This window comes from Parasteatoda tepidariorum, chromosome 2, assembly GCF_982258835.1.
Source record: "Parasteatoda tepidariorum strain Cologne lab strain chromosome 2, Ptep-v5.0, whole genome shotgun sequence".
Lineage (NCBI taxonomy): Eukaryota > Metazoa > Arthropoda > Arachnida > Araneae > Theridiidae > Parasteatoda > Parasteatoda tepidariorum.
In genome coordinates this window covers 77,761,811-77,779,736 of record NC_141756.1, presented here as the reverse complement: position 1 = coordinate 77,779,736, position 17,926 = coordinate 77,761,811, and the positions used below count along the sequence as shown (strand labels likewise).

General features: G+C 29.3%; 1 protein-coding gene across 7 annotated transcripts in view; it reads left to right on the top strand.

Moving 5' to 3' along the window:
* LOC107442807 (dystrophin) overlaps window positions 1–17,926 on the top strand; it is a 238,478-nt gene that overhangs the window by 124,104 nt on the left and 96,448 nt on the right. For all 7 annotated transcript variants that reach the window (XM_087157549.1, XM_087157551.1, XM_087157550.1 and 4 more), the window contains 2 exons: window positions 1,577–1,832; window positions 3,169–3,347. In XM_087157549.1, coding sequence (XP_087013675.1) covers window positions 1,577–1,832; window positions 3,169–3,347 — 435 coding nt within the window. The remainder of the gene's footprint in view (window positions 1–1,576; window positions 1,833–3,168; window positions 3,348–17,926) is intronic.

Here is a 17,926-nt window from a genome sequence, read left to right as displayed (position 1 = left end):
ATCCTTTTGATAGATGAAGGTTGACATAGTCGATAATTAAAATTTCTCTTCAATGGTGACCTGCAGATGTGATAAGAAATTGTCATTATTGATGGATGGTCCACATTAAACAGTTGATTTGCTTAAAAATATACTTCTTAAAAAAAGAGAAAAATCCGGTTTAGTAAATATAGTCTCCCGGTCAATAAACGTTATTGAAGGAAAAAGAAATGAACGAAATGCAATAAAAAAAAAATGAGCAAAATGCTATAAAAAAATAAGAAAAAATATGATGAGCAAAAATGATATAAATATATTACAGCATGAATCAACTAGTGGCAATCGTTCATCGAATTCTATCACAGATAAAATTCTGGAAGGGGAGTAATGTGGCATAACTACCACTACAAATATTAATTACCAAATCACTAGTATATGAGGCATGTTAACTCGATTCTATCTTGAGGTACCTTTTGATAGATGAAGGTTGACATAGTCATAAATAAATCCCTTCAAGCTAAGAAATAATTTATTCTTTCCTTGTAGTTTCAAATTTATCTCACTCTTTAGATTAGTTCAATCTTTTTAGTTAAAAGATCACTCAATCAGAATTCAGAAACAATCAATAGGGAGTCAAGCTCTTGAAAGGGTGATGCAAAGGAGGCATTTACCCAAAACCCTGCACTGTAGGAAGATCCCATTATATTAAAAAATGCTCTTAGTATTTGTTAAAAATTTAGATTTTTTTAAAAATTAGTAGAGAATGTGTTTTTTATTTGAAGCATATAATAACCATATCATAGCTCTTGACTTCAGTGGTCTTTGAATTTTTTAAAGTCCCCATGCAAAATAGCTATTTTTAGAAACCAAAACCATATAATTAAAAAATAAAACATTTTTAGTTGATTATTTAATTTGGAGTCTTAAATAAAAATTCTATTTTCCATTAATTTAGGGACTCCATCTGTGATAAATTATTCATTAAACCTAAGCAATGGTTTAAATTTGAACATAAAATATTAATAATTATCAAACTTTAAGAAAAATCCATAATGACTAAAGTAATTTAGTTCAGTAAGATCGGGAAAAATATAATTGTGAATGAGGGACCTTGTAGAAAGAGGCGTAACATGTTTTGGCTTGGGCTGGTAAGGACAATGGAAGAGAAGAATTAATAAAAATAAAAGAGGAGCATTAACTTTCTGTGATATCAGAACTGATAGAAGTGCCACTTGTAATCCTCCAATGCACTAGGTTTAGGGGCATGCATTACTGTAGGGCCATCTCTGCTTTCTTTATTTTGGTACTAATTACCCTAAATATGGATGATTCTTGTAACTTTGATATCTTTAGAAATATAAACTTCCTTTTTATGAGTTTCATTTGTGAATAAGTATGGTATAAAGTTTTTGGTGATGATAATTTAATAGCTCCTCACCCCATCCATTGTGTAATATAAATTTTTTTTCTTCATAAATTTAGATAAGTAGTTTAACAGTCCAACACTTTCAATATTAGAAAGTTCTGACTCATTTAATTGTGTTATTGTTTTCTCTTATTTTCTGTCTAATCAATTACTTTAAATGTCTTCTAACAGTTACCCAAAGAAGATGTAACTAGCCATCACACCGCAATATCGAAGCTTGTGCAGCAGCAAAATGATCTTGAAAACGAAGCCCAGAAAGCATCCTTAATTCTCCCACCATCTGTTAAAAGGAGTGCTAATAATTTGTTTTCTGAATGGTACACAATCTCTCAGCTATTGAAGAAATTGCGTCCTTACGAAAGATGCCCATCTCCTATGCCATTGGACACATTTTCTTCTAGAATCTCAGATATATCAGCCCAGGAAGGTTAGTTATTTGAAGAAAATTTTAAACTTTTCTAATGCTATTGCAGTGCAAGATATTTATTATTTTTTTAAGCAAATTGTAAATTTTTTAAACTTTATCAGGTAGATTTTTTATATCAATTTAACCACTGACATAAGGATATATTTTTTAGTTATATGAATGCATTTCATTTTGTTGAATTATTCAGAACTGCAAGACAGCAATTTCATTTAATTGTCTGAGTTCCTACTTCAGTAGTGGCTAGTGATATTTTAATTAGAGAGTTGCGAAATAAAATTTAACAAACACATGTACACATAAAACATATCTATATGAATATCTTAAAACATATCTGTATAATTACTTCAAATATCTTTTCAATTACCTACATAAAAACATCATACTATCTTTGCTCCCCTGAACATTGATTGCGTTTTTTCGAAAATTTTAGTTGAAAGCTTTTCTTCATCAAAAAACCAGTGTTCTCTCCAGAGAGAGAAGGACATTGTGTGTCAGTTGAGATGCATTTTCTTTTCTGATGGATTTATGTTTTTTACCTATGCTGGCAATGGAGGAAAGTTAAAAGGTTCAGGAGCATTAAAATTAGTGGAACAGCTTAATATTGGATAATTTTTGGACAAGACTCTTGTTAAAATATATTTTTATTAAAATTTCATATAAAAATGTTTATATATTAAAAAAAAACTTGTACAAAATAACTATAAAAAATTGTATAAAGCAATTTTATTTTTTAAAGTTTGTTTATTTTTATTAATTATACTTGTACATAATTATAAAGTATCTATCATATTTTAGAATTCAGCTTAGGAAGTGTTTTAGTTAAAAAATTTTATTTTATTTTAAAGGATTTGTTTTAACATATTTATAAACTAGATTTAACATATTATATAAGCTAGTTTTAACATATTTATAAGCTACTTACAAACAGAAAAAAAAATCCATATTCCAAAAAGGAGTTGTGCTAGATAAATTAAATTTGGTAGGTTCGCTTATACAACTAAAAGATGATGTCTATTTAAATTTTACGCTTGGCGCATAAGTTTAGTGCTAGTAGCGCCACTGTGAACATGCATCGATTTTCTTATATTGAAAAAATAAGAAAAAATGGAAGGTAGAAAATTTTTCTCTCAATTGGCCCTCCAGTCATGTGGTTTCTTTTTGAGGGTAAAAATTATGGTGATGTGTGTGCTCTACTTACATTTGCAGCTCTATAATTTTTATTTTTCTATATAATGTTTCTTTCAATGCACTTCACTATATCTAGTTAATGTATGTTGGTAATTAAATGATTATTTGTCAATAGTTTGTTACTTTAAGTTTTTTTATTTTCTTGTAGCTCGAAGATCTAGAATCACATTTGGCGGTACTCTTCCAACAACTGGCCCTGGAAAATTATGGGCTGATCAGCTTTGTGAGTTGCAGGATTGGTTAGAAGAACAAGATTATAATTTGCAACTTCAGGTTGTTGATGTTACAGACCAAAATGCCATCGTTGGTGTTATTGAGAAAGTTCAGGTAATGTTATTTTCATATATAGATAGTAAATTAGATGTTCAGTTAACGTATGCCACACTGATCTTTTATATATTAAATATTAAAAAAATATTTGGGTCTGTCTGTGTATCCAAAGTGTTTCAAGCTTTAATTTTATTTTGTGGGTGTCAAATATTAGTAGATTATGACCAGATGGGTTATGTCTTGAAGCTTGATTTGTGACTTATTGATAAATTTTTGTGTTATTTCTACCTGATGTTTTCAAAACTTGAAGACTGTGTAGACCCACAATGCCATGAATTTTGTATAGATGAATGAATTGGTCACTAAATCAGTTATATATTATTTTAAGTGCTGCAAAGTGACAAGTTCGTGTATAATTTGTATTTTTTGTATTTTTACTTTACCTGTATGATTTTAAAGAGACATAAAGCAGCAAGCTTGTGTAGCTTTTCCACACCTTAAGTTTGCTTTTGAAATACATATTTCATGAGATCATAGAAATGCCATTGGTAATTATGCAAAGCTGTGAGTTTGTTTACGTTACGGGTGCACCACTTTTTTAAGTGAATGGCCACTTGCACAGCAGGTTGAACAACAAAGGGCCACTCGCGTGCGTATTTAGACATGTTAATGGCAAATAACAAAATTTTTATGTAAACATAAGCAATGATTTTTTCTATCAGTGTGGTGTAACTACCTATACAAACATTAAACCCCCCACATTGGTGACCTGCGGACGTGATATGAACTTGTCAACATCGATGGATGGTCCACATTAAACAGTTGATTTGCTTATAAAATATACTGCTCAAAGAAAAAAAAATGAAGGAAAAAAAGAGAAATATTAAGCGAAATGCTACAAAAAAAAGAGAAATAATAAGCCAAAAAAATAATGAACAAAATGCTATAAAAAAATGAAGAAAAAATATATAATGAGTGAAAATGATATAAATAGCATGACTCATCTAGTGGTAATCGTTCATCGAATTCTATAACAGATCAAATTCTGGAAGGGGAGTAATGTGGTGTAATTACCACTACAAATATTAAATCCCCCCACATCAGTAACCCTGGAATTTATCTGTGATGTTTTCAGAAAATTAAATACTTTTAATTTTTAAATATATTTAAAAATGAAAAAACTGATTCTTTAAAAAAAAATAAATTTTTTTTCCCCTTATTATCAAAAATTGATGTATTCAAAAAAATATAAAAATTGGATAAAAAAATAGTGTTTTTTTTTGTCATATCACTTAGTACAAAAAATCATTTTAAAATAATTTCAAACTTGAAAAAAAAAAAAAAATGCTATCTTCACAGTATAAAAGTATAAATAAATCAATAAATACATATTTTGATGAGTAACATAAATTCATAGAAACTTTATAGGGTTTAAAAAAAACAAGATTAAAATAAAACTATTATAGTACAAAATAAGATTCAATGTTTATTTAGTATTATACTTCAGATATTATTTCCATTTCTTGAATTATTAGAGGTTTCATTAATTTTAATTTTAAATAAAGTTTTATTTATTTATTTATTTATTTTTCGCTTGAAGAAATCACCTAAGTAACAAAAATAAAAATAAAAAAAATTGCGAACAGTGAGCAGCTTAAAAATTCACGTTTTCTGACACTTCTTGAATTCCTTATGCTGCAATTACATTGTATTAAAATATTGGTATTCTGTATTACATTGTATTAAAGTATTAGAATAATTGGCTCTAACTGCCGAAAAAAACGATGGAATAATAATTTGGATTGACGATGAAATATGACACAAATTGTATCAAAAAGTGATTATTTAATTGCATGATTAAAAATTTGCTTGTCATAATAACATCGTTGTTGGAAAAAAACATTATCTCCAAAATCACGTTGAAAAATATTGCAATAACTGCAAAAAATAAATAAATAAATAGAAATAAATATCTTAAATTAGGATATAATCAACACGAATGAAGCATGTCAATATTTAAATGCGTTATTTAAAATTCGCATGTCATAATAAAATTCAGAATTTTTAAAACCATGTGAAAGTGTAAAGCAATAACGAAAAATAGTTGAAAAACAACCTGGATTTGCAATCTTATCGGTATGTGCAAATCGCGTCAAGAGTGATTATTTAAATGTGCGATTTGAAACTCGCATGTCATAATGGTGTCTAAGTAAAAATTTGGCATTTTTAAAATCACGTGGAAAAGCGTTGCAAAAACAGATTTTTAAAAAAGTTTTTTTTTAAAAAAAAAATCTTTTTGTTATATGATGAAATCGAGGTAAGCAAAGATAGTCAAAAAGTGCGCGAATAAAATATATAAAAAATTAAATGCACGATTTGAAACTCACAAGTTATAATATTGTATTAAATGTAACAGGATTTTAAAAACTTCATGGAAATTTGTAAACAAACTGGCAAGAAATAAAGGATTGAAAAATCATTTGCATATAAGTTATAACTGTAAAAATAAAAGAGACGGAAAGTGTTTACTCAAATTCGAAATTTAAGTATCCTAATGTTCTGTTAAAAGTATTGGGTTTTTTAAAACAAATGCGAAATTCCAAATCAATTACGGCAGAAAAAGCGATCGAGAAGCATAGATTTACAATAGAATCTTGGTAAATTGTGCTCGTCATAAAGTGATGACTCAAATGTGTGATTCAAAATTTTCGAATTTTTTTTATTTTATTGAGAAGCTTTTGTTAGTCGCACATCAACAGTTGGCGTGCCACAGGTTGTGCATGCCCCTAGTTTAGGTGGACCAACTGATTGTAGTATTATACATATATATAGTAAAATTGATACATAGTATTATACCTATGAAAATTTAAACTGATATTTAGTATTATAGATATAAAAAGTGAAACTACTTTGTGTTATGCATGTAAAACCGATATGTAGTTTTATGCATATAAAATGTAAAATTAATACAAAGTATTATTATATATATTAAAAAGGGAGACTAAAAATAAAGTAAAATATTTGTGTTTTAAATTTTATGAGAGAATATCATACCGAATTCTAGAACTTAAAATGTAAAAAAGTGAAAATTAGTAAAAAAAGTATCACAAGTGAAATAAAATAAATTGATTAACTTTCAGATTTGATTAAACTACTTTAAGAAAGAAACTTTGCATGGAAATCCGATGTAGTTCTTAAAATTTTTTTTTAAAATTTGTTTTTGGTAAATATACCTGAAGAAATGGAAGTAATAATTAATAATTTAGTATTTTTTTCTTTGTTGTTCAATTTTTTAGATGGGAGAAAAAGGAAAAAATTGTTTTTTTCTCCCCTGTTAGATTCCTTTGCTATGTTTTGCCCAAATAAGCCTCAGTGTTTACGGGAAAAAAAAATGCTTTCAGCGGCAGATGAGTTGTGAATCAGTGAGCCTTTGTAGACAACCTAGCCGTGGAAGGTTTATGTGATTTTCTTTGTGTAATGCAAAAGCAAATTGGTTTCAGAAGAAAAATCTGAAGACAAACTTTTCATTGTTACATCTAAGAGTTTCCCTGTCTTCTGGGTTGGGTTCAAAAATTACTAGATAACAAAGTTGAACAAATATTGTCACAAATCCGATGTGGGTCTGCTTTTCAATGCAATATAATGGAAATTAATTTTGTGGAGCTACATATAAACTTTTAGCTGGCATAATTTTACTTTACTTTTTTCCTGCAGAAAATGTGGTACGCAAGGTTCACAAAGGGTCAATCGGATTAAGGCAAAGGCAACTAGCTTTGTGTTTTGAATATATTTTTTAAGTTTTAACTAGTGAAAAATTCAATATTTCTTCAATTGGGGACCCTCAACAATTTTGGAATGGCTTAAGCTTTGCATGGTTAAAAAAGATTGGAAAACTCTAATCTAAACTTAGGTGATTTTTGTTTTTCTATCATTTTCCTTTTATTTCTAGTATTTAATCTATTAGTAGTATTATATTATTACTAAATTATTATTTTTTTTTTTCGCAATTTTATTACCATATTACTTGGTAAAAAGAACATTTTTTTATTTTATTTTAAGGATATAAATTTTATTAAAGTGTCTAAATTTTTGCTCGACAGTGTGAATTATAGATATGTGGGGTGTTCTAAAACCACTGCCTTTAATATACATTTTTTGAATCCACATTAAAAATGATGTAAGAGTAAATGTAAATGCATTATTTAAAATTTAATTACTACTAAGTTAAAAGAAATGTTGACAAAATCTGATGAATCTTTATTGTTGTCAGTATCAAGTGAGACAAGAATAAAATCTAGTTTGATTGTAAGATGAAAGTACTTTTAAGATTTAAATTCAGTCTCAATTGATGTTAACAGTGATGATGATTTGAAATTTTTTTTTCTAAACTTTATGTTAAGTTGCAAACCTAATGTGTATATCTATTTTTACTTCATTTCTGCCAATGATTCTAAAAATATACAAGAAAGGCAATATATATACAGAAATATGTATATTGTGTATAGAAACCCTGTATAGATGCTAGTTTAATGAAAAAAAATTTTTTTTCAAAAGATTTTACAATTTTTTTTTTGGTCTTGTAAACTAATTTGTTGTTCATCAACATATTGCAAGCTTTAGTAAAAAGTTTAAATTCATTATATAATACAATTTACTTAGAAAGACTTAGTGTTCATTCTAAATAATAAGTTTTGAAACGTAGTCATAGACATTAATAAAGGAAACAAAATTATCAATGCTATTCTCTTCTTTAATCAGGGGAGTTCATTAAACCAGAGTTTAAAATTATCAAAAATCAATGCTTACATTAAATATCTTCAAAAAGAGCTTTGATGTATGAAAGCTTTTCAAAGTTTATCTCTTTCTTTTTAATAGTGATGAAATCTGAAGGGAAATTATATCATACTATCTGCTATTGTTGAAACTTTTACATCATAAAACACAAATGTTTTACATAATATATCACATTTTCCTTGATAAAACTTTGATTTTTCTCTTCTAAAGAAAGAACTTTGCATTTCTTCATTATCATAGATGTTGTGATAAAGTAATGCATCACTAAAAGTGAAGTAGAATCAGTTTTAATGGTTTGCATAATGCAGTGTTTCCCAAACTTATGACTTTTGTGTACCCTTTCTAAATTTTTCGTAACGCTGTGTATCACTAATAAGAAAATGAATGAATTTTTTTAAAAATATGTTTATTTTTCTTTTTTTGGTACAAAGTTTGTTAATAAGTTTAAGTTCATTTGCATCAGTGAGAAGGATGATATTGTTTTTGCTGTGATAACAGCTGCTGGGGATAAGAAAAAAGCACAAAAGTTAAAAATCACAACTGGCCACTGTTGACACCACTAATTATTAACTGTTAACTCTGCAAAAAATAACCAATAGAAAAATACGTAATTGTAAATTTTCATGGCTAGCTTTGTTTTTAAACGAAAATTTTTTTGAAATTTTCGTTTGTTGCAAGATATTTCGCATAAGAACTCGTACCCCCGCTAAACTGTTCCATTACCCCTGGGGTTACGCGTACCACACTTTGGGAAACACTGGCATAACGGAATGAATGCGTCCCGGAAATTTCGAACCGCACATGTAAGTGAGCATCTTTTTACAGGCTCGATTTTTCACTGATTTCATCTGATTTCTGATTTCTATGCGATTTTTCACCTATTGTTCTTATAGGTTTTTTACATCAGGGATGAGATTTTTCCGTTTTTTAGCGGATTTCCGCTTTTTTCACATTTATCTCTTAAATTTCAGCCTTTTTATCAAAAATTCTGATTTTGTAAAAATTTAATTTTTTTTATAAGTATTCCGCTTTTTCAGAAAATTCACCGATTTTCAAAGAGAAACAGAACATTTAAACTACATAGCTACCAATCCTTTCTCATTTTTACTTATTTTACCTATTTTCTCCCCTTTTACACGCAGCAGATAAGATTTTCCGAATTTTTTACCCGCCCTCCAGATAGATCCGATTTTCATAGTTCAAACGACGCTGCTTCTGACAAGCCTTTTAGAGATCCCAAGCCTGGAATGTGCTAATATCTTGATTCTTATTCACACGATTTTAATATCAAACATAGCTTTTCATATTTGCGTGTTGCGATTCGTATTCGCGCGATTTGAATATTGTACGTTGCGATTCTTATTTACGATTCTTATTTAAAAATCCGATATTGTGATTCGTATTTACGTCGTTTTAAAAACCTATGTAGCGATTCGTATTCACGCAAGTTTAAAATTCAATGTGTTGATTTGCTCATGCGGTTTATAATATCAAACATTGATTTTCGTATTTATACGTGATTTTAAAATAAGGCATTGGGTTTCGCATTCACGCATTCTAAAAGTTATGCATCATAATTCTTATTTATGCAATCTAAAAATTACGCATCATGATTCGTATTTACCCTCTCTAAAAATTATGAATCGTGATTTGTATTTACGCTTTTAAAAAATTCTACATCCCAGTTTGTATTTTTTCATTTTCAAAATCGTATATCTAGTTTCATATTCATGTGATTTCAAAATCCATAATTGTTATTCATATTCACGCAATTTTAAGATCAACTATCTCGATTCTTGTTAGAAGTAAATTTTTTTTAATTAGTTACTATAAAGGTGACTGTTTTTCTAACTACGATTATTAGTATATGTATGTGTTACAACATCAGAGAAACTGGAAAGAAGAAAAAATAGGATTTGTCACAAGATGTTTGAAGATGGACTAACGACTAAATATAGCAAACATAAAAGATGTAGCAAACAAAAGCAATTACTTAAAAAGGGATTTAATTAAAAAAAATTTGGGGGGGAAAAAGAGTTAATTAACTCATCATCAAAATTTTATTTATAATTGCTGTTATTTATGCTATAAAATGCAAAATTCTTATCAAATAAGAAACAATTATCTAAACAGTTGCTGATTGTCATGTAATTTTTCAAACTAAAATAGCAATTTTTGTATGTTAGGGAATTACTATATATTTCTACTTTACTGTTATTGATATGTTTCAGAGGGCTGTAGTTAGATTAGCCTATAATATGAACATAATGATTCGTTCCATTGTTAAAGTATTTTTTTCCAATATAATTTAAAAAGTAATATTACTGATATATTTGCTATAAATCACATAACAGTATTTATTAAAAGAAATGAAATATTAATGTATATTCTTAGTAGTTTTAATTTGCTAAACCAGGTAGTTTCTCAAGTAGTAATTGTCTCTTATGTGAACTGAGGAAAAATATAATTTCCAGCTTTATTTTTTCAATTGGTAATTTTTTTTTCACTAAATGTTAAGTATCAATGTAATCGTTTTTATAATAATAGATTAGTACACAATTGTATGTCAACACATTATTTATTACCTTAAACTGTCTGGAATTTATTATTAAAGGGTTGCGCTTGCGTAAAATTTACTATCTTGGAAATTCAGCTTTTTTGTGTTTTGGCTAATCTCATCCCTGTTACATGGTTTTCTGAAATCTTGATTATTTTTAATTGTATATTATTACGGTATGTTAATTTCGAAACATGCATTTGAATGCTAACTTTTTGTCACACGCGTTCGATTTGCTCCGATTTCATCGTGATTTCTCGTGGTTTTTCAAATAACTTTTTCGGCAGTTATTCCCTTGGATTTCTAAGTAATTTTTAAAATTCCGATATTTTAGAAGCAAAACTATTACGACTCATAAATCTTTCTGGGGCTCATTAATCTCGAATGATCACCTTTCGATTTTCGACTATGCAAGTTTGATTTTGCATCAATTTCATCATAATTTCGAGGTTTTTGACCGCCAAACCGCAGGTAACTCGGTATATACATGATTTTTTAATATCCAATTTTTTTTTAAAACATGATATTTTAACAAAACATTAAATCATAAATTTTTAAGAAATATGCGATAGAGCAAAGATCAGAAAAATAAGATTTTTATACACAATAATAATAACATAAGACTTTTATAATATAAAAATAAGATTTGTTAAAAAAGAGAGAACGGAAAAAAATATCGTTTGAGTCTCAAACGATATTTTTGAATTTTATTTTATCATATGATATTTCAGTCTGAAAAATCGCGAACTTTGAGATTTTTTTAACGTAAAAAAATGTCAAGTCTTAATTGAGAAAACTAAGCCTATAGTCGCTTTTCAAAATTTATTGGTCACTAATGGCGGGCGTGAGACCATATTTCACGATCCCTGGGCATAAAATTTTTATTATTCATCACAATGACCACTTATAATTGCTTATCATCCGTTGCCGTTTGATAGTCGTGGCTCAACTGGTTGTGTGATTCATGACAGTGAGCGAATAGATGAACGAACTCACATTGTTCTTCAATGCTTATCTACATCTTATTGTTGAATTAAAAGGAGGCTTTAAATCTTCTCACTAATGTGCAAAATATTTTTTTCTGACTGCTTTAACAAAATAATTTTCAAAAAATTTAAAATAAAGAATTGCAGTTGAAATAAAGGACAAAGTTTATTGCGGGAGTTTTTCCCCCCTCCTTAGTTTGTAGAATTTTTGAAGACGCTTTATACAAAATTGTAGTTTTTATATTGATATAGAAATTCTCTACAATTTTCTTGTAAAAAAAAAACTGATTAATGAACACTATTTTTGTAAGGAATTTTGGTCAGTCCTTTAGTAGTCCAGGGCCACAGGACAGTTGTCCCTTTCCCCCACCATCGAGTTCGGCCTTGAATTTGAATTCTCAATATTTATTCATTTATTTTGCAAATCCAGCACAATAGCACATATGCCATTAGGGCGTTTGCTCTCTATTATTTTTCAATAGGATGCCTACAAGTGACGTAATGTGGGTATCTCGATCCTGATTGGTTGTTGAAACGTGGCATTTGTTAACACTAACAGTTGTTCTTCCCATTCTATTTCGAGTAACCAAGCCCGACAAGTATCAATTCTCTTAATTAACACATTCTATATTCTTTTACAAAGATTCTTTCACAAATATTTCAATTATTTATATTTCTTAACACAAAGACGTCCTTGTAGCCATGTAGAACATAAGCAAACTGATTATGTATCGAAGTTGCCAAAAGAATTTTCAAAAATGAGGAATTATTTGTTGGTTTTGTTAAGTTTTATCCAGGGAGAAAAATCTGACCAAAATAGTGATTTTTTAAAAAAAGTTTATTAACTTTTAAAATATTTAAGTTATTTGCACGTTTAAAAGCCCAGGTAATTCTTTATGACAGTATATATAGTTTCATCATATAGTATATATAGCTAGTATAGTATATATAGTTAGCATAGTATATATGGTTAGCATATTATGTACAGCTTTAATTGATCAAGTAAGACACTTATAACTGAGAGAAAGAAGAAAAAGAATTTAAAGAGAAAGAGTTAAAAGAGTTAAGATTTTGACTTGATTCAAAAAAGTTTAGAACTAACGGAGTTATAAAGCATTTTTCTGGCAGCACTATAGAATTTTTTTTATTTATTTATTAAGATGTCTTTATTAGATCTGTTTTCTCTATTGATCTATATCTTATTCAAGCTGTGATAATAAATTGACTGTTGAAAGATATGCGTCAAAGAATATCTGATACATTTTTTTTCTTCTTCACTTAAGTTTACTATTTTATTATTCTGTTTGTGTAGTTATACCGCTGAACTTTGATTTAATGATTCGAAAGAAACCGTAAACTTAGCTCCGTTATTCCGAGAAAATCGTAAAATCGAGAAAAAGGCTGGTCAAAGGAGGTGGCTGAGTTAAATCGAAGTAGTTGAAGCGTGAAAGCTAAAGAGACGAGGTTTTTTACTTTTTATCGCCGACTAATTGACTTTTTTATTTTTCCCAGGGACAAAATGTAATGGACGGAAAATAAAGTGTTTGATCAGATATGTGCTGATTAAATTTACTTTGATGATATAATTTAAGAGAAAATTAGTTGCAATTTGCGCTGCTTTCTTTTTCTTCTTCTCCCTTTCCTTCTGAGAAAGTTGTTTACAAGGAACGAGTTTTTGATTAAAATTTCTTAATGAAATTGCTGCAGTAAAAAATTCTATTTTAAACTATTACTCTGAATTTTCAAGTTATTGTTAAGAATATATATATATATATATATATATATATATATATATATATATATATATATATATATATATATATATATATATATATATATATATATATATATATGTATATGTATGTATATGTATATGTATATATATAATTTTTGTAAAAATTTTTTTTGAGTGCTCCTCACACTATTGTATTAATATATTTTGCTTTGACTATATTGATACAATATCAGAAAGCACTTTTATTTGCGGATATAATCGTGTGGGCTGATAAAAAGATTATATCTTTTATTTTCCGGATTTTTTAAAATTTTTTTATCCTGCCCCCCTCCCCCAGTTGCTTGTTTTTTTTCTCCCCCCCTTTTTTTTTCTTCATATGTCTGCAATTTTCCTTTGTTTTATCTTCATTTTGATATATATATATATATATATATATATATATATATATATATATATATATATATATATATATATATATATATATATATATATATATATATATCTTATGAATTGTATATATTTCTTATGGAACCGAAGTCAAGCATCACTGGCTACGGTCAGTGTGCGGGTGGGTGACCACTTGGGTCAGTCTGCGTAGGGACCGAGGGTGTGCGGTATTCGTCCTCGTTAAACTGTGCTACCGTAAAGTGCTCGACTTCGCGCGCAGGTCGTCGGGCTACCGAAGCTGGGGTGCCATCCCTTCCGCAGAGGATCAAAATTGTGATGGCATGTCTTCGGATCATCCTCCGGGATGTTTCCCAGACTGTCGCCAATAGCCCATTGTGCAGCTCTAGTGCGACGTAAAGTAACAACAACACATTTCTTATGGAAGAATTTTCTTATTATCAAACTTCGCAGTATGCCAATTTCGAGTTTGACGTCGAAGACGACGCTTTAGCGCTTGCAAATTTGATTTGGCTTTCCTAATGTTTAGGAAAAGCGGAAAAGAATGATCGACATTTAGTAAGCGCGTTGTTTCGATGAGTGCGATGTCTCAACGAAGTCATTTAACCGAATCAAAGAGTAGTTGGCCCCCTTTTGAGGGAGGCCAAACACAAGCCGAAATGGCAGAAGCCATTGGAGTCTCACAAAGTGTGATTTCCAGGATTTGGAACCGCTTTTTGGAGACTGGAAATGCAAGCCGAACATCAGGGCAAGGGTGCAGACGTGCAACAACCCCCTATGAAAACAGTTATTTAACGCTAACAGCTCGGAGACACCGAAATATGAGGATGCTTTGGCCCGCGTGTTCTCCAGACATGAACCCAATCGAGCATGTTTGGGACGTTCTAGGCAGACGAATTGTTGGAAGATTTGGATACGCACCCTGTATTAGCAATCTGTAACAAAAAACGCCATGTCAATTGATGAATATATTCAAAAAAATATATGGGAAACATAAATCTGTAACAATGGAATTTTTTATTGCCAATATTGCGCCCGAAATAAATGACGCAGGAAAATGGTGATTGTTTACATATCACGCCATAAAAGTTTTTAAACTGTAGGGAAAAAAAACATCCAAATCGATTCTCCGTTCTCGAGTTATTAGCGAACATATCAGATTTTCGCTTTTATATAAAGAGATTTGTTTTGAGCAAAATATTCCAACAAACAACGTTGAACTATCAGCCGTTTTAGAAATTGCCTATTCGTTTATTGTAAGTTTCTTTTCTTTGGTTTCTACTGAAATTAATAATGTTGGCGAAATAATTTTCTTTTTTGTAAATAATTTCTTTTTATTACTTAGTTCTAATTTTTAACAAGAACCTAATGGCGAACTAATTGTTTTCCGCAAAACCACTTTAACAAATTGCAGATTTAGAAAAATCCATTCAATTAACGAAGTGTTGCTAATCTTTTAACAACGAAAACTTTTGAAAATTCTTCGAATTACTTCATATACTTGCTTGATAAAATTCATTAAAGAAACTCCGCAGATTTTAATAACATGGAACGCAAGTTACGTACTTAAAATCCGCCGAAGTTATTTTATTATTCAATGCCGAGCACTTAGTTTCTATTTTGGTTCAAGAAACTTTTATGTTTTATGATATATCTGGAATTACGTGAAAAATTTTGATTGTGATAATAATTACTTATTTTTTTTTGGGGGGGGGGGTTCAGTTTAAGTTAAAATAGTTTAGTAGATATTTGTTTAAAATGCTAAAAAAAAATACCTTTTTATTTCTGTAAGATGCATGAATCATTTAAAAGTGAGTGAAAATTTTAATTATTGCTTAAATATTTAATAATGTTATAGTAATAATAAAATATTTTTGGTTAGGTCTTAATTTCAAAAACGATTTGATAAATATTCTAGAGTTTTACATGGGATGTGGAAAATTACCCAGGCATTTCAGTAGAGTTAAATGCTTTTAGTGTTTTTAGAAAGAATTAGTCATTATTAGGGCTTTCTAAATTATGATAAGTATGCGTAAAACCGTATAATTTAAGTTATTTCGCATAATCACCGAATATCCGAGTAATTTTTATTTTTCCGTAAAATGTCTCCGTTTTCACTTACCTGATAAACTTGTCTTAACGGGGTTTTTTTTTCTCCTCATTTTCGATTCTGATAATCCTTTTAGCAATTCATCCTACAATAACCCATTACTTTGTTAGTCAAAATCTTATTGCAATTTTGGAAGAATCCAAATAATTAAAAAAAATTACCGCATGTTCGTCTTATAAATTTTAAAATATTTTCGCGTATTCGCAGGACTGTAGTCATTATTATTTAATTATTTTTCTAGTTGAATACCAGTTGTTCGTAAAGGATAAAAGAAATCAATACATGGATATTAATCAATACAAAATCATTCACCAAACTGAAAGGCATAATATGCATATTATGTAGATGAAAGGCATATTATGTAGACACAATTAATGAAGCTCATATAATTCCTATTTTTAATAATTTGTTATTTGGGTACTTTTCCATTTGCCGGAAAAAAGTAAATTTAATTTTTTATTAATATCCTTTTTTATTATTTTGTAACAAATATTTATTTTCTAAATAAATAAATGAGTAAATAAATACATCTAAAGACTAAATCTACCGAAACTATCCCGTGGAATTAATCTGTGCCATAGGTGTGTTCGTTTCCCGTAACACACTACACAGGGTAACGACAAATTTCATAGTTTGTTTGTGCCCTTTCTTCAGTGCGATCTTCAGACATTTTGAAGAATTTCGTTGTGATTCAAAAAAAAAAAAAAAGAAAAAGAAAGAAAATAAATCTTTTTTTTCTTCTAGAAAGCATTTGTTTTCTTTGAAGAACTTTGTACAGAGTACAATGCCATCGCTAGGCAACTTTTGTAACTAAATTCCAAAATGTCTGTATAAATTTTTTTTTCAACTTTTACAAAGCTGTTCGTTTTATTTTCTCATTATACATTGTTTCCAGAATTTTTATTTTTGAAATCAGTCAGTCCCCCGCTGGACATTCTATTTGTCATTAATTGGTAGTAAAGTTGACTTCAACATTTTATGCTTAAGTTAACCTGAAAAATAGCATTTTAAGCAGAATGCCACTTTCGTTACTGGTATAAGCAGAATTTATCGGCAAATCGAATTCATTGTTAATCAAAATTCCGTTCATTTTATGATATTAGTTGAAGCGTTCAATGGAATTTACCATCACTCAGAATTCCGACCACTTTCCGATATGTTAAAGGGCCCGAATTCTAAATACTCCCCTTTTCTTTACGACGATGCAAGTTGCAATCTTATCATGAGAGCTAAACGCAGAATTTTGAATCATATAATTGCTAAATAGAATTAATTTTCAATAGAAATATTTAATATTTTTCGACAAGCTAATATGATAAACTTTCAACTGGAGTTTTATGTTTGATGATAGTAAAAGTTTATACGGTTTTTTGTCCACTTGTTGTATTGTTGATGTATGCCATAAGGCAGACGGGGTGCGATTGTTCTTTTTTCCAGTGGCGCCATCTATGGTCAAGAGTTCGACTTCTGCCATACCCAAACGTCACACCCGTTTATAAGGTGTACCCATTCATACATCCATTCATTCATCCACAGATCGTAATTTTGACCTGAATCAGAGAACCATCAATCTCCAATTCAGTACCCCTAGAGGTATTGATTTGTTATGGGAACATAGAGGACTTTGAGACTCTACAAATTTAACGTGCATCGGTCGCCATTTACTACACGGGGAGTCTTCGGCTGGCAGGGATCGAACCTACGACCACTTGAACATGGGCCCAGTGCCAGTGCCACAAAACAAATATATCGCCTCGCCATATAAATAGAATTCAAGATCATTCGAAATTCAGACCAGCTAATGGGCTAAAATTGAAGCTGCTGATTCGGGTTTAACTGTAAGTTTTAATTGTTACCTGACAGCTACTAGCAGAATTGTCATCATATCACCAAATAGATGTTATCTTAAATAGAAATTTCAATTTTTTTCCGACCAGCTAAGATGATTTTATTTTATCTGGATTTCTCTGTCTGGTGCGATATAAGTTTTAATGCTTTTTTCTGACCACTTTTATCGCCCTGTAATTTCCAGTTAGCATTTATTGTATA